Here is a 20,508-nt window from a genome sequence, read left to right as displayed (position 1 = left end):
ATAATAGCCTTTCCCAGATAGCAGATGACTTCAGGCCAGTCGTCTGCTGTCTTGAGTTTTGAAAGACCTCGTTTTACTTTATTAACAGAGTTTGCATATTTTGTATACAGTTTTGCTAAAACCAGAGTGCTATTTTTTAACCGTAAGTAAATACACAATTTGAAATTTAAATTCCTTGTTTTCATGAAGTTGTACTTCACAGTCACAGTCACACAAAACTGTTGGGATGAGGGTACCTGCATCTTCATTCTGCAAGCTGTAATAGGTGAAAGCACAAACATGACAATTTATATTAATGTACTCCAAAAACTAAAGATCAATATTCAACGTTAAAGGAAAACACCACCGTTTTTCAATATTTTACTATGTTCTTACCTCAACTTTGACAAATTAATACATCCCTATCTTTATTCAAAGCGTGCACTTAATCTTTGTACAGTGCGTTGTGAATGTGTAAGCATTTAGCCTAGCCCCATTCATTCCTTAGGATCCAATCAGGAATGAATTTAGAAGCCACCAAACACTTCCATGTTTTCCCTATTTAAAGACTGTTACACGAGTAGTTACACAAGTAAGAATGGTGGCAAAAAAATAAAACTTGGCGATTTTTTAAGTGGGTAAAAATGAGAACTATATTTTTAAGAAGAGCACTTAGTTTGCAGCACTTCGACCTCGGGTGCAGTAATATTGACGGAAGTTTGAGCGAGAGGGGAAGTAGTCGGGAATGATGATGTTACTAATTTTTTATCCGCTTAAAAAAAGCGCCACGTTTTATTTTGTGCCACCATACTTACCTATGTAACTACTCGGTCTTTAAATAGGGAAAACATGGAAGTGTTTGGTGGCTTCTAAATTCATCCCTGTTTGGATCCTAAGGAATGAATGGGGCTAGGCTAATTGCTAACACATTCACGACGCGCTGTACAAAGATTAAGTGCACGCATTGAAAAAAGACAGGGATGTATTAATTCATCTAGGTTGAGGTAAGAACACAGTAAACTTTTTAAAAATGGTGGCGTTTTCTTTTAAAGTGATTTACATGCCTTTGGGCTGGCCTTACTGCCCGGGTCTCTGGTGCGGGTACGAAGCTTATTCACTTGCGACTCTGCTATCTCGGCTCTTTCTTCAGCATCATCCAGGTCATGTTGTATCTTCTTATACTTGGTCAGGTTTGTATTGGCTTGTTCCTCCTATAACACAATCATCATGATATGTGTTATTGTAGTATTCAGATTTCTGCTGTGATGTGTGTGTTATAAACATTATAGACTTACTGCCTCCTCTGCTTGTCTCTTGAAGGACTTCACTTTTGCCTGCAGCTTGTCTATAAGCTCTTGAAGGCGGCTAATATTCTTCCTGTCCTCCTCGGTCTGCAGAAACAGCAGATGGCACCACAAGCTTTATTCTTTGCAGAATTGCACAACACATGTAATGGCAGCAACCATAAAGTCTAAATTCATATACTTGATGTTATATCAAATCACCTGGTAAGTGAGCTCCTTGATCCTTCGCTCGTATTTGCGAACTCCCTTCTGGAATTCATTGCTTTTTTTCTGCTCCGATTCCAGTTCGCTCTCCATGTCTCTGATCTTGAGAAGGAAGAGTACACATACATCTTGTACATCAGTGAGTATAGAAAATGTATCTAAATGAGGATAAAGTTTATAAAATTTATGTATTTGGTATCTCTAAACCCTTTGCTACCCTGCTTTCCAGTTTCTGGATTTGCTTCTTGCCCCCTTTTAAAGCAATCTGCTCAGCCTCATCCAGACGCATCTGCAGATCCTTGATGGTTTGCTCCATGTTCTTCTTCATGCGTTCTAGGTGGGAGCTTGTGTCTTGTTCTTTCTTGAGCTCTTCTGCCATCATGGCAGCCTTGATGTTGAAAGCGTAAACACAACATATCTTTACCAAAAAGCATCTCTATATCAAGTTCTACATGGATACTACTCACATCAGTAATGGCCTTTTTGGCTTTCTCTTCTGCATTTCGGCACTCCTGAACAGCGTCATCCACTTCGGTGGACAACATGCTGAGATCGTTCTCCAACTTTTTCTTCTGGTTGAGCAGTGAGGTGTTCTGGAAAGGCAGAATGCTGGGATTACTAAAGGAAAGTATTGTAAAGAAAAATCTGCCTTTTGCCAAATCTTACCTGGGAGTGCAGAAGGTTTACTCTCTCGGTGGTTTCCAGGAGCTCATATTCAGCCAGTTTGCGGGCACGGTCGTTCTGCTCCAACTGGGTTCTCAATTCCTCCACCTCAGCAGTCAAGAGGTTGTTCCTGCGTTCAGTGACAGCAACTTGTTCCTTCAGTTCTTCATTCTTGTGAATGACCTCATCCAACTCTATCTGAAGGTCCTTTAAATTTGAACACAATATTTGCATTACAGGTCAAGTTTTAGATTTTGGGGATTAGAAGTTACAGAGCTATTTAATTTACCTTTATCTGTGTCTGCAGGTTGCGGACCATTTTTTGGGACTCGGTGGCCGAGCGGTTTGCATGGTTCAGCTGAATCTCCATCTCATTCAGGTCTCCCTCCATCTTCTTCTTCACCCTGAGGGCTTCATTACGGGCTTTGGATTCTGCATCGAGGGTGGTTTGCATCGACTCAATGGCACGCTGATGGTTACGCCTTAAGTAAAGAAAGGTAAGTATACTGGTCAGTCTTTCTTATTAGTCATGAATCTGTCTATTGTTGCATTTCATTAAGTTGAGCTCACCGGAGATTGTCAATTTCCTCGTCTTTCTCAGCCAGCTTCCTATCAATGTCTGCTTTGATCTGGTTGAGCTCCAGCTGTATACGAAGAGTCTTACTCTCCTCGTGCTCAAGGGTGCCCTGAAATACAAAAACAAAGTTTTAAGTATAAGTCAAGTCAGTACAGTTAAAAGGACACTCATATTCCAGCTCCCCTAGAGTTAAACGTTTAATTTTTACCGTTTTGGAATCCATTCAGCTGATCTCCATGTCTGGCGGTACCACTTTTAGCATAGCTTAGCACAATCCATTGAATCTGATTAGACCATTAGCATCGCGCAAAAAAAATAACCAAAGAGTTTCGATATTTTTCCTATTTAAAACTTGACTCTTCTGCAGTTACATTGTGTACTAAGACCAATGGAAAATTAAAGTTGCAATTTTCTAGGAAATATGAGTAGGAACTATACTCTCATTCTGGCGTAATAATCAAGGACTTTACTGCTGTAACATGCGCAATGATATTACGCACTGTTCGAAAATAGTCCCCTTGGTTACTTTCAATAGCAGGGGAATATTTTGGGCACTGTGAAATATCACTACGCCTGCTGCAACCATGTTACGGCAGCAAAGTCCTTGATTATTACGCCAGAATGAGAGTATAGTGCTTAGCCATATCTGCCTAGAAAATCGCAACTTTTAATTTTCCGTCGGTCTTAATACATGGTGTAACTACAGAAGAGTCAAGATTGAATTAGGAAAAATATCGAAACTCTTTGGTTATTTTTTAGCACGATGCTAATGGTCTAATCAGATTCAATGGATTATGCTGTGCTATGCTAAAAGTGGTACCGCCAGACCTGGAGATCAGCTGAATGGATTCCAAACAAAAAAAATCAAATGTTTAATTCTAAGGGAGCTAGAAAATGAGCATATTTTCAAAAAAAAAAGGTGGAGTGTCCCTTTAATAATTTTCTCCAAAAATTGAAAATCGGGGTCATCTAAAGTCACTCATCTTTGAGTGTGACTTATCTAACCCAAGTCTCAAACTAAAATGTTGTAAAGCAGATTTACTTCAGCCTCTTCTAGTGCTGCTTGAATCTCACTCTTCTCTATATCCAAGCTCTTCTTGATCTTCTCAAGTTCATGAATGGTCTTCCCACCCTGACTGATTTGGTCAGTCAGGTCAGAAATTTCCTCTGTCAAAAACAAAAGGCATTGATCATCACCATCATTTTTGGAATGTTTCATATACATATGATTTTTCTTTCCTAAACACACCCTGAAGATTTTTATTCTCCCTCTTGATGGTCTCCAGGTGATCCAGAGCCTCCTCATAAGAGTTCTTGAGTTTAAAGAGCTCGGTGCTCAAATTGCGAGACTCTTTCTGTGAAGCCTCCAGCTCGGACTGACACTCCTCGTATTTCTGCCTCCATTCTGCAAGAATCTTATCAAATTGACGCTGCTTCTTATCCAAGGCAGCTGCGGCAGCATTCGATCGCTCCAGATCCACCATCAGGTCCTCGATCTCTGCCTGCAGCCTATGTTTGGTCTTTTCAAGAGAGGAGCACTTGGCATTCGATGCCTCGACGTGTTCCTCAGCCTCTTGGAGGCGAACGGCCAACTTCTTCCTGTCAAGTTTAGTGATAGATTGAGTTTTATATCGTACCACAAAGGCTGCATTAGTTTGCGCACACTCACTTTGCTTCCTCGAGTTCTTCTGTCTTCTGGATGGCATCCGTCTCATACTTGGTCCTCCACTGGGCAACCTCCACATTTGCCTTGGACAGGGCACGCTGCAGCTCGGATTTGTTCTCTTGCTCTTCATCATACTGCTCTCTTAGTAGATCACAGTCATGTCGAGAGGACTGAAAGGCATGAGCCAGGCCATTCTTTGCCTGGGTAAAAAAATCAACTTTGAAGCCAAATCAGATACATTACTGTGCAAAAGTCTTAGGCTACAACAAGCTTTGTTATTATAGAAAATTGCAACTTTTGCACTATTGATAGATTAAAGCCAAAATATTCAATGTGGTATTAGAGGAAAAATATAATTTCTGCTCAGTTTCTATTACCTTGCTTTCTTCATCCAACTGTCTCTTCAGCTCCTCAATGTTCTGGGTGAGTGTGTTCTTTGTACGCTGAAGTTGGGATACCAGAGAATCTCGCTCCTCAAGCTTTCTGCCCAGCTCAGCTGTAAATATACACAAAAGATTTTAGTAAAGTTCCTACCCATAGCCAATTCATAGATGTCTCAGGAGTTGTGGTTAAAGGTGAAGGAATTTCTGCTCCCCAAAAACTCCCTTTTATCTACCTATTGGGCAAACAGATAGACAGAGCAATGTTTCAAAAGCACCACAGGTTATACACTGCAAAAAATTATTTTCAAGTAAAACTTTTCTTAGTATTTTTGTCTTGTTTTCAGCAAAAATATCAAACAATTCTTAATTTAAGATGCTTTTTCTTGATGCAAAACAAAAAAAAAAAAATCACAAAAAAAACACTAAATTCAAGAAAAATTCAAGAAAAATTTGCTTACCCCATTGGCAGATTTTTTACTTGTTTTATGCACAAAATCACTTTTGATTTGATATTTTTGGTCTAAACTATATTTATTTTCTTGGGTCGTTTTGCTCATCAAGAAAAAGCATCTTAATTTAAGAATTTTAAACTGAAAATAAGATAAAAATATTGAGAAAAGTTTTTCTTGAAAGTAATTTTTGCAGTGTATTTACTTAAATACTACTGAATCTGCACGAGGGCTGTCAAAAGATTAAATCGCGATTAATCGCATACAAAAAAAGTTTGTGTATATACTTGTATGAGTTTATTGTAGCAGTATGCAAATACATGTTATATTGTGCAAAAACAAACTTTTATTTTGGATCTGATGCAATTAATCTTTTGACAGCCATAATCTGCATAGTAACAAGATTAGTCTCCTTCATAAGAAAATTTCCTGTTAATGTACTCACGCCCATGTCATCCAACATGTTTATGTCTTTCTTCCTGTCTTTTTTTTTTGAGAAAAAAATCCAAGATTTTTCTCCATATAGTGGGCTTCAATTGAGCCCTAGGGTTAGGGTTACGACAATCGTTTTGCTAGATAAGACCCTTATGCCTTGGTTGGGATCGTTTACACTGCAAAAAAATGACTTTCTTACTTAGTATTTTTGTCTTGTTTTCAGTAGAAATATTTAACAATTCTTAAATCAAGATGTATTTTCTTGATGAGCAAATGACCTAAGAAAATAAGTCTATAGTTTTTAGACAAAACATATCAAATTTAAACGAATTTGTGCTTAAAACAAGCAAAAAAATCTGCCAATGGAATAAGACATTTTTTGCTGAATTTTTCTTGTATTATTTTTTTAAAATTCTTATTCCATTGATTTTTTTGCTTGTTTTAAGAACAAATTCACTTAAATTTGATATGTTTTGTGTTAAAACTAGAGTTATTTTCTTAGATCATTTGCTCATCAAGAAAATACATCTTGATTTAAGAATTTTTTAATATTTCTACTGAAAACAAGACAAAGTACTAAGTAAGAAAGTCGTTTTTTGCAGTGTAGAGCCCTTTGAAGCTGCATTTAAAATGCAATTTGGACCTTTAAACCGTTGGGCCTAATTCCTAAGTCCACTGTATGGAGAAAAATCCTGGAATGTTTTCCTCAGGAAACTTATTTTCTTTTTGACTGAAGAAAGAAAGACAGACATAAACATATTGGATGACATGGGGGTGAGTAAATTATCAGGAAATGTTCATATGAAAGTGGAGTGTGAATTTGAACATTGAATTGAAGGTTGAATGCATTCAGTAACAGTGTAGTTTATTGGCATACCGCTTTCAGCCTGAGCACGGGCTCGCTGTGTGTTTGTGTCACTGAGCTGCCTTTGAAGTTCTTCTGCTTTAGCTTTGGACTCACTCAGCTGGTCCTCATACATGCGGCACATTTTCTCTGTGTTGGCCTGTAACCGGATATCCAAAATGAGAGGGTGCAAAATCCAGCCAGCTGAAATATTTTCAAAATTCAGCTAGGGTGAAATCAGCTCCTGAATTAAAATCGCCCCTTGGTTTAAAAAAAAGTCACCGCTAACTTAACGTTAGTTAAATTAGATCAGAATGTAAGACCGTGATGCAATGTGGCTCATATTTTCCACCTTGCTTTTTGCCAGCTGCTCTAAATTGGAGGTGAGGTCATCAGCTTCCATCTTGGCCTCGCTTCTTTCCTTCTCCAGCTTCTGTTTGACACGCTGGAGGCTGTCAATTTGCTCACTCAGTTCGGCCACGCTGTCAGCTTGCTTCTTGCGCAGCGCGGCAGTCATGGCCTCGTGGTGAAGCATGGTCTCCTCCAGGTCACGACGGAGCTTTAGAAAGTCCGCCTCGCGCTTCTTGTTCATCTCTATCTGGACAGAGGTGGCACCTCCTGCTTCCTCCAGACGCTCGCTGATGTCTTCCAGCTCTTTGGCTGCATCACATCGCTGTTTCTCCATTTTGGCTCGGGTGGAACGTTCTGCCTCCAGTTCCTCCTCAAGTTCCTCGATACGAGCCTGGGGGTGAGGTGAAGGAACGTTGTGTAAAATACACTATGATGGAGAGATCGTAAAGGGTCTAGTTTGACCTACCTGCAGTTCCTTGATCCTCTTTTGAAGTTGAATTATTAAGGCTTGCTCATCTTCGATCTTTGCACTGATCTGGTTCATTTCAAAATCTTTCCTACAAATTGAAAACAGATTTGTTGATGCTTTGGCAGAGGTTGAATGGTTTATAATATGACGTGCTGTCATAATCATACTTTTTAAGCTTTTCATCTAATTGCTGTTTGTCATTTTCCAAGTCCATGAGAGATTCCATAGCCAGTTTAAGATCCCCCTCTAGTTTGCGTCTCACCCGTTCCAGATCCATTCGCAATTTCTTTTCCTGCTCCAAAGACCCCTCCAGCTAAAACATGAGATTAAAGTGCATTACTAACTCATTCTTCATCTGTTTGGTCCAGAGTCCTATAAACACCGTATGGACTTACATCATCTACTTGTTGCTCCAACTTAGCCTTGGCCTTAGAGAGAGTGTTGACCTTGTCTTCTTCAGTCTGCAAGTCATCCAAAGCCTGCTGGTGACTCTCCTGCAAGGCTTTCTTCTCTTTGGTAAGCTTTAGGATTGCTTCATCCAAAGCTGCCATTTCTTCAATCAGATTCTTCACCTAGAAAAAGGGACAGTTATGAGGTTCTCAAGAATTCAACAAACAGGCTCGATCTTTACGTTTCGTCAGCATAACATGCTCACCTTGTTCTCAGTGGCATGCTTTTCCTTCTCCACCTTGGCTAAGGTTATCTCCAAGTCATCAATGTCTTTCTTAAGTTCTGTACACTCATCCTCCAGCTTGCGTTTCTTTGCAAGAATGGTGGCGTTCATCTCTTCCTCATCTTCCAGACGTTCACTCATCTCTTTCACTTTGGCCTCTAGCTGGATCTTGGTCTTGATAAGGAGGTCACATCGTTCCTCTGCATCTGCAAGGTTATCTTGCTCCTGTAGAGGAATCAGAGAAGAACCGTGAAGATTTTAAAGGATTACATTATCAACCTAGATGATCCCCAGCTTAAAGGAACACTCCACTTTAAAAAAATGTTTTTCATTTTCCAGCTCCCCTAGAGTTAAACAATTAATTTTTACCATTTTGGAATCCATTCAGGAAATCTCCGGGTCTGGCAGTACCACTTTTAGCATAGCTTAGCACAATCCATAGAATCTGATTAGACCATTAGCATTGCGCATAAAAAAATTATCAAAAAGTTTTGCTATTTTTCCTATTTTAAACTTGACTCTTCTGTAATTACATCGTGCCTGAAAATAGTCCCCTGCTATTGAAAGATACTAAGAGGACTATTTTCGGCTGCTGCGTAATATCATTGTGCCTCCTGCAGCCATGTTACAGCAGCAAAGTCCTTGATTATTACGGCAGAATGAGAGTATAGTGCCTAGCCATATCAGCCTAGAAAATCGCAACTTTTAATTTTCTGTCGGTCTTAGTACACGATGGAACTACAGAAGGGTCAAGTTTAAAATAGGAAAAATATGGAAACTCTTTGGTTATTTTTGAGGATAATGCTAATGGTCTAATCAGATTCAATGATTTATGCTAAACTATGCTAAAAGTGGTAACGCCAGACCTGGAGATCGGCTGAATGGATTCCAAACGGTTAAATTCTAATATTTAACTCTAGAGGAGCTGGAAAATGAGCAAATTTACAAAAAAGTGCAGTGTCCCTTTAAGTAATTTACTGTTTTGTACATAAAATCATCCTACATAATCTAAAGAGCATTTTGTGAAATTATAATCTTGATATCTTTAATACTGACATTGAGTAAGGCCATGTTAAAGATCTTTTGGATCCTTAATGCAATACAAGAAAAAGTGAAATTTTTCCAGGAGCTGCAACTATTTAGGTGGTGTTTATGGGCAAATATCATCTGATGTTTGTCACTTGAACTGATAACGTGTGATACTCACGGCCTGAAGCTGCAGGGAAAGGTCATTCTTCTCTTGGATCAGGCTGACCTGTTTCTCCTCCAGCTCCTTACGTTTGGACTCTGATTTCTCAAAAGCCTCTTTTAGCTTCAGGAACTCCTCTTTCAGAGCGGCCAGCTCTTTCTCCGAGGCCGCACTTCTCAGCAGCGGTTTGATTTTAAAGAACAGCTTCATCCATAGCCAGTTCTTTACAAAGTTGAAAGCCCGAATATTCCACTGAATGATCATCAGTGCATTCCTTATAACAAGACAAAATCCCATGTGGATTCACATTTATATCACAAAAATAATTCATACATTAAACCGCAAAAAAAAAAAAAAAAAAACTGTACCACCCCCATGAAACCAACCACAAACTAATATGAATGCATCATTGGAAGACTATGTCACCCCCTTATGACCCACTGGCTTATGTCCATGAATGAATAAAATGAAGCCCATTTTAGTTAGTCTATTACTGGTGTGACTTTGAAGTCATGTGTTTGCTGTTGCACTGCTGTGGTTACATGTTTGCGGATGATAGCAGCGATGGTCGAAGAATCCAGTCTGATCAAATAGCTGCCATGCCTCTGTGCCCTAGGCCATGCACCCGAAAGGCGAAGTGCCTAATATTTATTTAGAAACTGAGGCCTTCTGCTGGACCATTGGCTTTAATCCTTTGCCAGTGTGCAGATATGCTTTCAATGTGGTTCTTTAGCGGCACAGGCGCCTTGGCAAAACAGCCCTTGTGAAGGTTGCCTTGTATTTTTAGTGGGGGCTGAGCAGCTGCCATGTGACCCTTTGAGCTTTAAAGACACCGTCTGCATTGTCAAATAAAGGCAAAGGGTGGAGATCATAGACGGGGATTAGAGACGTTCACATGTTTCGGTGTGTCGGACCGTGTGAGCTGGGTCTTGACCACACATGAACACGGACAAATGCATGTTTGAAGACACACACCTCACACACTTCATCAATATGGCCCTGAAATACCCTATCATATGTTTAGGGTTGAGAAGTATCGTGTTACGTGAGCTTTTGCTTACTTCATTAAGAGTGAACCTGTTGGACTCAAGTGTGTTTTGGGACTCAAAATATTGCATTTGGATTTTAAGAAACGAAGCATTGGTGAACTGTAAACAGGGTTTTGGATGAAAAACAGCTTTGGATCACTTCATCAGAAGAAGTCTGATCTTACTTCCTCTCTGTCATCTTTTGTAGCTCCATCCTCATGATCTTGCCACGGCTGGCGGCTTGTAGCAGCGTGAGGATTTTAGCCAGACGCTGGTCCCTCAACTCCTCCAGGTGTCCAAGCAGACCAGCCTTGAAGAACACCTATAGGGTAGATATACAGACTGTTTGATTTATGTAGTCTGTGGCTCAAAGCAGTTGGTTGAAAGCCTGACACCAACTTGCCTTAGTGTGTCCAAATTTATACTGATTATAATCAAGATCCAGTGAAGCTAACAGCTTCTCGGCGGCCTTTCTGCTGTCCACAAATGTATCGTCAGGGATTGCGTGAGGGTTCAAAATGCGATACCTTTAAAATGAACAACAAAGTTATTCCCAGGACCATTAAGATGAAAGATAAAATTCAAGGGGCCAACAGGTTCGAGGGGCCCACAACAATTTTGGGGCACACCTCCTCCTCTGCCAAAGACTCATGCATCCTCCCATCCTTGGTCTAGTAACAGGGTCTATAAACGGCACTAATAAACAGTACTAGCTCCCTGAATCCCCTTGTACAGCCTAGCATATCCTCACTGTTTATACTCATGCACTATTTTTATTATGCACACTGTATAACATTACAAATTTTTTTACATTTTATACCCTGTAACTAATGCATTTACCGTGCGGCAATGTTTAATTTATTTTAGTTATGGGAATTAAAGACTTATTTTGCATTACAATAATAATTTCCATATGCACTTTTCTTGTACTCGACAATGTGCGCTAATAAGGAAGCTTCACCCACCGTTGTTTGAAATCAGCATAGATGATTCTGTTTGGAAATCCCTTCCTGCAAATCCGAATGCCCTCCAGTACTCCATTGCAACGGAGCTGATGCAGCACTAGGAAAGCATCCATGACCCCTACACAAAGGATGAAAAAATAATGTTAAACTTTGCTCTGTAATACTAACTGATTGCCATAAAGTGTTTTTTATTAAAGGGGCCATGTCACAAGACTTTGATAAAATGTAAAATAAATCTTTGGTGTTCCCAGAGTACACATGTGAAGTTTTAGCTTAAAAATACCATATAGATAATTTATTCAAACACTTTGTGGCATTTTGGGTGTTTCTTTTACAATGCAAATGAGTTGATGAAATTCAAACACTGATCGCAATGATGGTGGTTTGTTGCAATTGAAACTCAATTGTGATGGGAATTATTTTCTCTCTCTCTTTCTCTAAATGGCAGTGCCATGGTTGGATGGGCCAAATTTCAATGACCTAATTTTTCATGTGCTTGCAGAGAATGGTTTACCAAAACTAATTTACTGGGTTGATCTTTTTTCACATTTTCTAGGTTAATAGAAGCACTAGGAACCCAATTATAGCACTTAAACATGGAAATAGTCAAATTTTCATGCCATGGCCCTTTTGAGTTAAAATACTCAAGTGATTGACAGGACCTGGAGTCTTGGTCTCATTGGGGATGATGCAGCGCACAAAATGGGGCTGAGTGCTTCGCAGGTTAGTCATCAGTTTGTTCAGGTTCTCCTGTGGTTGGAGGAGAGGAAATTAAGCACACAATGAGCCAATACAAGATGACAATCAAACTGCACAAACGGGAAGTCTCCAAATTCTACATCTCATAAATCAAATACAGTGATAGCAAATAGAAATGGTGACACATAATGCCAGCTACAGTATGTTCCTAAAGACTTACCTTAAATTGTTGATGCTCAAAGTGGAAATAGTTAGAATAGGAACCAGCACAGACTTAAAGTGATGTTCATGTGTTCATTTCTCTAAACATCACTGCAAGTCTTAACTGGCTCCCTCTCAGTACTTTTCATTAGGGGACATTTGAAATCTAATAAGTATCACTTAAATCTTTTTAATCAGAAGATTGACACCCATCATGCAAACTGAAATCTACGGTAATCTCTGACTGTAAATTGATTTTCTTACCTAAATGAAATTAAACCTGTAAACATGAACGACTGTAAAGTTCATAAGGTTCTTTTTTCATAATGTGTGGGAACCCTTGTAGGCAGAAGCAGTAAAATCTGGGAATTTATTCCCACCTTGTGTAGCTGTGACACTGTCTGGAAGGAAGCCCCCTTTCTCCTCTTTTCTTTGGCTCCTGTCTTTGTGTCAGAGCCTGAAAGGAAATACTAAGTTAAATTTAGAATGGTGCGTTATGGGTGTAAAAAAGGAATTTCAACATTCAGGATCAGAGGATGTTTGGCTTGTTTACCATCAGACATGGTGTAATTCTCATACAGACTCGCCAGAAGCTTATTGGATGATTTCTGGAAACAAATCACCACCGTTTCATTCAGAGGGTCCTTGTTTTTGTCTAGCCAGCCATAAATATTGTATGGCACCTGTAAATCATATAAAAGTAGATATTGCCGTTAACAATATCTAGTGTATGAAAATCATCTAAAATGTGCAGTTCATGTACATTGTTCCCTAGCTATCAATGGGACAGTACCATGTCAAAAAGTCCACCTTTGCACCCTAAAAAGTACATTTTAATACCTTAGAGGGGTATATTGGTACCAAAGAGTGCATATTAGTACTTCAAAGGTGCATATTGATACCAAATGTATACCTAAATGGTACATATATGAACCTTTTTAAAAGGGTATCACCCCAGTGACATCTTGGGACCATTTTTTAACTATTCAAAATCTACTTTAAACATCTTTAACCTTGGATCTTCTGATACAAACTCACCACTCCTGCATAGTGCACCAGCTCAAAATGAGCCTCATATTTTCTCTTTTTGTCAGGCCTTGGTTTTTGGAAATTGGCGGACTTGCCAATGTGGTTATCAAACAGCTTCGCCTTGAAGCTGCTGTCGGTGGCTTTAGGGAACATGCACTCCTCTTCAAGGATGGACATAATTCCTAAAGGCTAACGAAGACAAAAAATGACATTAGTTTACAATCCACAATTCATACTATAGTAATCAAATGTGCATTTTGTGAAAAAAGTTTGTACTTTCTCTATGAGGTCAATGCAGGCTTGAAGGTCAAGGCCAAAGTCAATGAAGGTCCACTCTATCCCTTCTCTTTTGTATTCCTCCTGCTCCAGAATGAACATGTGGTGGTTGAAAAACTGTTGCAGTTTCTCATTAGTGAAGTTGATGCAGAGCTGCTCGAAGCTGTTGAGCTGTTGAGAGAAACCACATGACAGATGGGCATGGCACGGATGGAAATCTAGATAAGCGCCGTGTGGAATTTCAAGAGTCACTTACCTCGAATATCTCGAAGCCGGCGATGTCCAGGACCCCGATAAAGAACTGGCGTGGCAAAGAGGTGTAGAGCGTTTTATTTATACGCCCCACCAACCACTTGAACATGCGGTCGTAAGTGGCTTTGGCCAAAGCTCCCACTGCATAGTTAACCTGATGGAGCCACACAATGTGTGTGAAGCACATGGAAAGCACAGCTGTCATTCACATGGATTGCAACAGTTGCCTAGATACCAGGCTGATTGCTCAGACTGCATTACTCCTTTTATCTTAGCGTAGATCAACGGTAAATATCAGTGGCTTCAATGCAATAATACTAGGCTGCAAGCAGACAAATTGACTCACCTGTTCAACATTCTGTCCTTTAACAACATACTCATTGCCCACCTTGACCCTAGGGTGTAAAAGACCTTTTATGAGGTCAGCTGAGCTAACACCCATCAGAAAGGAAGCCTTATCAGCACCTGAAAAATCGGAATATATGTTGCCATAATCAATTTTGCATTGAGCTGGATTAAAGCATCTTCTTAATGTATAAATGTAAAATTTTAATGTGCATTACTGGTTACAGGCAAAAACATAGATCTGCTTTTGGCTTCACACTCACTTTCAGTGCCGTCAGCCTCCGCTTGCTCCTCACGCTGTTTCTGCTTAAACTTCATGTTCCCAAAGTGCATGATGGCACCTACTATTTTATAGCAGCCATACTTTTCTTCTGGAATAAAGCCTAGGATGTCCATTGCATGCTGGAGCAAAGACAAACATGTTAATAAAAATAAATGTGCTTTTTAACCGTTGCACCCTTTATTAATAAATGTGCAGTCAATTAAGAATAACATATAAGTTTACATCAGTAGCCACAAGCTCCTGCCCATCGTCCATGGTCTCCACTGTTGTCACTCCTTGGGAGCAGAAGTGGTAGTCATAAGGATTTGAAGAGACCAGGAGCATGTCTGAAATTTAGAGAAAGGAGATCTGGTGTTTAATAGTAAATCGGTAAGAAATCGAATGTTGCTTGATTGTTGCAGTCCGTCATCTTACCAAGAAGTTCAGGTTTCTTCTGCGACATGATCTGGTAGTAAATGTGGTAGCTACGCTCTCCGGGTTGCTGAAATATCACTCTGGATTTTTCCAAGAGATCTACAAAAATAATGCAGTTTAAAAATCACTGCAGTTTTTTATTTTAGAATGACAAAAACTGTATAAATATAAACGGTCTTTGAACCAGTTATGTACAGATGTCAATATCAGCCGAAGCCAGTTTCCCTGTTGGTCCAAAATGGATTCGGATGAACTTTCCCTATGGAGGAAAATACAGTAAAATATTCTATATTAATAACTATTATTATAAGACACATACGATTGTAATCAAAGCCAAACCCATTAACGCCAATATTAAAGGGGCCATGGGACAAGACTTTTTTAATATGTAAAATAACTCTTTGGTGTCCCCAGAGCACATATGTGAAGTTTTAGCTCAAAATACCATATAAATAATTTATTATAATATGTTAAATTTGCCACTTTGTAGGTGTGTGCAAAAATGTGCCGTTTTGGGTGTGTCCTTTTAAATGCAAATGAGTGGATGAAGTGCAAACAGTGATCACAATGATAGTGGTTTGTTGCAATTGAAACTCAATTGTGCTGTGAATTATTTTCTCTCTCTCTCTCTCTCTCTCTCTCTCTCTCTCTCTTTTTCTGGTATTAAGGGGTGGTATTATTATAATAAGTGCTCCTTATGACATCTATTTTTTCACATGCTTGAAGAGAATGATTTACCAAAAATAAGTTACTGGGTTGATCTTTTTCACATTTTCTAGGTTGATAGAAGCACTGGGGACCCAATCATAGCACTTAAACATGGAAAATTCAGATTTTCATGCCATGGCCCCTTTAATATCAATTATAAAATGCAGCCACTGCAGTATCTGTTTCTCTAATATGATGGTTTATATGTCGACAGTTACTTACAAAACGGGATGAGTTGTCATTCCTCAGTGTTTTGGCATTCCCAAAAGCCTCCATTGCTGGATTAGCTTCAATGATTTGGTCCTCTAAAGTACCCTGGGAAAGATATTTTTATAAATGTGATTTTGGCAGCTAATTTGTTTTAATGTGGACAGTATGCCTATGCTAAAATACTCACCTTTGCTTTAGTGGCAGGACCCTTTAAAAAAAATAAAAAAAATAAGATAGTTGTTTCAGAAGATGTATATAACTCTATTAAACAGACAAAGGTATATATTGAACAGCTTAATTATATAGTGTAATATTTTATGAATGGTCCATTTAAAGTTTTATACTTTTAGGTAAGTTAATATTTGGTATCTTCAAAATGTAGATGAATAAAATTACAAAAAAAATCAAAAACCAAAAATGTCAATTCTAATTCATAAAAGAATGATATTGATGTTAGCTCACATCAAAAACAAGTATTTGACAATGATACATGATAAGAGCCAGAATGAAAAAAATGGATAAAAAATAAAGACAAAAAAGAGGCTCAAAAACAAAACTTTGCCTGGGTGAAACCAAGAAACAAAATTGTTAAGCACAGCTTTGACACAAAATGAAAACTGAGGAAAAATGGAGGAAAAATGCAGGAGTTGATGGGTTGGGGTAAAACTTTTAAAGACAAGGGGAATCAAGTTTACTCCACATTTGGGAAAACTGCAAAGACGTATGCAGACGGAGGAATTAGTTAAACCTCACTCTAGATGTCCAATAAAACATTAAAATAGATAAATAGGACACCTAGAGTGACATGACAAACAGCATGGGAGGTCAAAAAATGCTGACTGAAAAAAAGAAGAGGGAAATGATGTGAGGAAAACCGAGAGAGCTTTGTGTCTTACTCCTTTTTTAGTCTGTGCCTCACCCAGAGCTGCTACTATGGCAAAATACTGAATTACACGTTTCGTGTTAACTGTTTTGCCAGCACCGGATTCTCCGCTATGAGCATCAAGAAATCATTGAGGGATAAAACATATTTAAAAAATGAAAAAGAAAGAAAAATTGCATATATAGAAAATCACTGTTGGAAAATTCAAGAAAAATATAATCCAAAAAATAGATTACTTCTCAATGATGTCCTCGGTTTATCATTGCATTTTTTTAATAAAACCAGACTGAATATATGTGTTTGGTTCCAACTATTGTGTATAATGTATGTACATTTCCAAACTTACGTGATTAGCATGGACTGATTCTCACGATCTGTTTGGAGAGACAATAACACATTCTTTTCAGATCATAAAAGGCTTTCCTGACCAGACTAACTGTCTGACAATGTAAAGAGCAAGGAGACATGCATTCTTTGCATTAATACTCACTCATCAGCATGTCATTGTAGGCATTGTCGGCAATCGAATAGATATGAGGTGGAACCTCAGACCGGCGTTTGCCTTTGTAGGCGGCCACCACAGGGGCCGTGTAGACGGGGAGCCATTTATATGGATTCACCGTTACACAGAACAGCCCAGAGTAAGTCTGCCATGAGAGTAAGAGAAAATAAACAGCTGGATTAATCTCAGGAATCAATTAAGGACAAATAACACTTATAAAGTATTAAAATGTAACAGCCTTTTGTAATATGACAAGCAGGGCCTGTGAAATCCAAGATAAAGTGACAGAATTTTGATGTCAATCATTTACAAATATATCAAGGTTGTATAATAAATTCACGTAACCTCTTCAAGAATCAATAACCTCTCTGTGATGACATTATAGGGATGTCATTTGACAGTGAAAGTTATAATGGACACGCCTCTTGGGAATTCACTTGTATTTGTCTCTTGGCAAAGGCAAGTGATAAATTCATTACTGTGACTGTAAGGTACTATGAATAGTGCCAGTCCTCTATGTTTAATGCTCAGGTCAGGTTATTTGTGGCATCAAAGATTAGTGAGAAAGGGCAGATCTTTTCTTTGCTTTGAGCTGTGGTGTGATGGTACCGACATAGATCATCCAACTGCTGTATCGCCTCTGCAGATTAGAGAGCACCGAAGCTTCATTCAGGTGGGTGAGCATAGCCATGTCCTCTATCATGTCAAATTTGGGAGGGTTCATCTGTTGAATGTCATCCTGACTGACAGTGAGACACTGTAGGATTGAGAGATGTTTACAAGCACAGGGTCAAAAAAAAAAACGAGAGAGGTCGACTAAATTTTAAAAGCATGAAATATTAAAAATTTTACCCTTATATCTCAGGCATTAACATTAAAAAAATATTTAATTATCTTGGCCTATCCTGCAATCATTACATTTATATGTGGGAAATTGTTTATACATTACCAATCGTATGTGACACTTTATTTAAAAAGTGCTGCGTAAAATATGGACATTTATAGGATCATTTAAACCAACATTTGGGTTTGTCCATAAAAACAAAATACAACAAAGAAAATACAAGAGTTTTGCAAACTGTAAGTCTCACCTTTCCGTCCGTCGTCTCAACAGTAACTTTGTCACCATTGATCTCCTTGATTTCAATCTCAATATACGCGTCTTTGTCATCTGGTATCCAAGCGCGTTTCTTTCCTGCGCACAAAAGAGGCTGCAGTCAGTAGAAAATCTCCAGTTGCTCACAAAGTTTTTTGTTTCTTTGTTTTACATCCAAGATTTCATGCTACATTCTTTTTGACATGCCCTTTAAAACATTAAGCAACATGCACTTAAAGGACTAAAAGCCGACGCGTAAAACTTTTTCAAATGAGAATAGTGCTTGTATCCGTTGTAAAACATTTGTTGAAGTCTGAACATGTTTTGTCTGCAGACTACCATCAATCGCAGCAGTGTGCGCTTCCAAAATCTCCATGGCGGATCTGCGGAGAAACGGAGCTGCTTCTCCAAACTCCGTTATATCCATGAGTCTTGCCATGATAAATCCACTGCTCCGTTACTCACCCCAAGATGCAATAAAACTTGACTTTTAAGACACCTTAAAAAGATATTTTGCTTTAGAATAAAAATATAAAAAAACTTAAACTAAAATAAATTTTTTTATCATTATTTCTTCGACTCAAAATTTAAATCGATTAATTGATGTTAAAGTGGGTGTGTTATAAATTTCATGATTGACAGAAAGTTTTTTTTTAAGTTTTAGTTTTTACTTTTAAGCATGTATTTAATTATTGATATTAATATTATATAAAGCAAATGAAATGAGTTGAAGGGAACTGACCTTAAGGCGGACTGAACGGCTGGAGTGGCCGGCCTCTTTTATCATCTCCTCCAAGGTCACGGTCACAGAAATTATCATGTGTCACCTCCTCCATCGCCTATTGGTGCTTACGGTGGGTCCAAACTGACACAAAAGGGCAAGTCGCATTTTTATCTTTACCCAAACCTAAGCTTGGTTATTTTTATAACAGCATTACTTTATGTGGACTAAGTGGCGTGTATTAATATCAAAAGAGCCGCATTTTTAATAATGTCCACATCAGCTGTCCATCCTGTATCACCAAAATGCGTGACTGCGCATTTAAAATACAGTAATAAAACGCAATTAAAATGTTTCTCATAAAATGTATCTCAGTTAATCATCTTCTTAGCAGATATATTTTGCTTTTAACACTAAGAATAATCTTAGCACCAGTCTTTACCACAAAATCTCTCTGTTCTATCACCAACGTGCGTAATTACGCACCAACATATAACCCTCTGAAATTGTTGATAAACGCAATAATAACTAAGAATGAACATATTTCTTATATAGCCTAAGCTTTCTTGGTGTTTTATAAGATAGCCTTTATTTTGATTTTTGACTCCCGCAATCATACGAGCGCCTGCGGTTACTGCAATAATTCCCTCTGGTGCCGCTTGGAATAATGGTGACAGTGATCCACTCAGCGGCAACAAGCAACACCCTAACCATAGCCTCTTTAACATCTCTCCAATAACTCGTCAACAATTCTCTCCTCAACATACAGCACAAGTATTGGGTGATCATAATGGCCATGTGCTCCGTCTTCTCTCTTACTCTAATTGCTTGTTTGCGGAATCCTTTGTTGTAAACGCCAGCGGAGTGAGGCCTGCCATTGTGTGTGTGGCCACGGTAAGTGCAACCCAAGACGAAATTACTAAAGGGTCCCTTGTGCTTGACATGATATGGGATGCTAAAAATACAAGCAATATTAGCCACGATGCACTACCCTTAATGATAATAGCAACATCATTGTGAAGGATGTGCACAATTTTCTGAATGTGTATATATACTGTCAAAAAGTGGCTACATAGATGAGGTTAACAGGTTGATTCAGGTATATAATATAGGCCTATGTAATGTGATGTGATGTATAATGGAATAAAGGCTCTTTATTATATTGGTCAGCACATTAGGTTATATAAGACTGAATATTATATTTTATTATATATTATATTTTATTTTATTTTTTACAACGTTGTAGTTTAGAAAGAAAAAAATATAAAAGGTATTAAAGACATAACAAACAAAACAAACAAAATTTAAAAAAAAAAATAATCCAATCGAATAGAATCAAATCGCGAGGGATATATTATGAGGTCAGCACATAGGTTATATAGGGTTGAATATTATTTTATTTTACTTTTTTAATTAAAGGTATTATAGACATAACCCTTTAATTAAAAAAAACATTTAAAAAGAATAGAATAGAATAGAATAGAATAGAATAGAATAGAATAGAATAGAATAGAGGATCTATATTATATTATGAGGTCAGCACATTACGTTATATAAGGTTTAATTAATTTAATTTAATTTAATTTAATTTAATTTAATTTAATTTAATTTAATTTAATTTAATTTAATTTAATTTAATTTAATTTAATTTAATTTAATTTAATTTAATTTAATTTAATTTAACAAAGTTGTGGTTTAGAAGGAAAAAAA

General features: G+C 38.0%; 1 protein-coding gene across 2 annotated transcripts; it reads right to left on the bottom strand.

Annotated features, from left to right (window-relative positions):
* Positions 1-4: 4 nt before the first annotated feature.
* myh7ba (myosin, heavy chain 7B, cardiac muscle, beta a) lies at positions 5-18,602 on the bottom strand. Of its 2 annotated transcripts, XM_065241269.1 has the most exons (42): positions 18,417-18,602; positions 18,073-18,176; positions 17,595-17,738; positions 16,970-17,126; positions 16,826-16,853; positions 16,493-16,589; positions 15,784-15,804; positions 15,609-15,701; positions 14,874-14,937; positions 14,679-14,777; positions 14,487-14,590; positions 14,245-14,383; positions 13,983-14,101; positions 13,641-13,790; positions 13,385-13,555; positions 13,118-13,297; positions 12,633-12,762; positions 12,460-12,536; positions 11,842-11,929; positions 11,180-11,297; positions 10,618-10,741; positions 10,400-10,536; positions 9,205-9,460; positions 7,980-8,222; positions 7,720-7,896; positions 7,492-7,637; positions 7,322-7,412; positions 6,857-7,246; positions 6,538-6,664; positions 4,771-4,889; positions 4,397-4,593; positions 3,977-4,326; positions 3,770-3,894; positions 2,721-2,836; positions 2,440-2,632; positions 2,154-2,357; positions 1,955-2,080; positions 1,705-1,875; positions 1,485-1,589; positions 1,275-1,370; positions 1,044-1,190; positions 5-256 (listed from the first exon to the last, which is right to left on the bottom strand). In XM_065241269.1, the coding sequence occupies exons 1-42, from the start codon at positions 18,514-18,516 to the stop codon at positions 245-247; spliced, it is 5,835 nt and encodes a 1,944-aa protein (XP_065097341.1). In that variant the 5' UTR covers positions 18,517-18,602; the 3' UTR covers positions 5-244. The 2 variants fall into 2 exon arrangements, with proteins under 2 accessions (XP_065097341.1, XP_065097342.1); XM_065241270.2 differs by lacking the exons at positions 16,493-16,589; positions 17,595-17,738; positions 18,073-18,176; positions 18,417-18,602 and having other exon boundaries at positions 16,970-17,063.
* Positions 18,603-20,508: the final 1,906 nt, after the last annotated feature.

The sequence above is a fragment of the Paramisgurnus dabryanus genome, chromosome 14, assembly GCF_030506205.2.
Source record: "Paramisgurnus dabryanus chromosome 14, PD_genome_1.1, whole genome shotgun sequence".
Taxonomy (NCBI): Eukaryota; Metazoa; Chordata; class Actinopteri; order Cypriniformes; family Cobitidae; genus Paramisgurnus; species Paramisgurnus dabryanus.
Note: the sequence above shows the minus strand (reverse complement) of the source record. Positions and strands in the feature narration are given on the sequence as shown.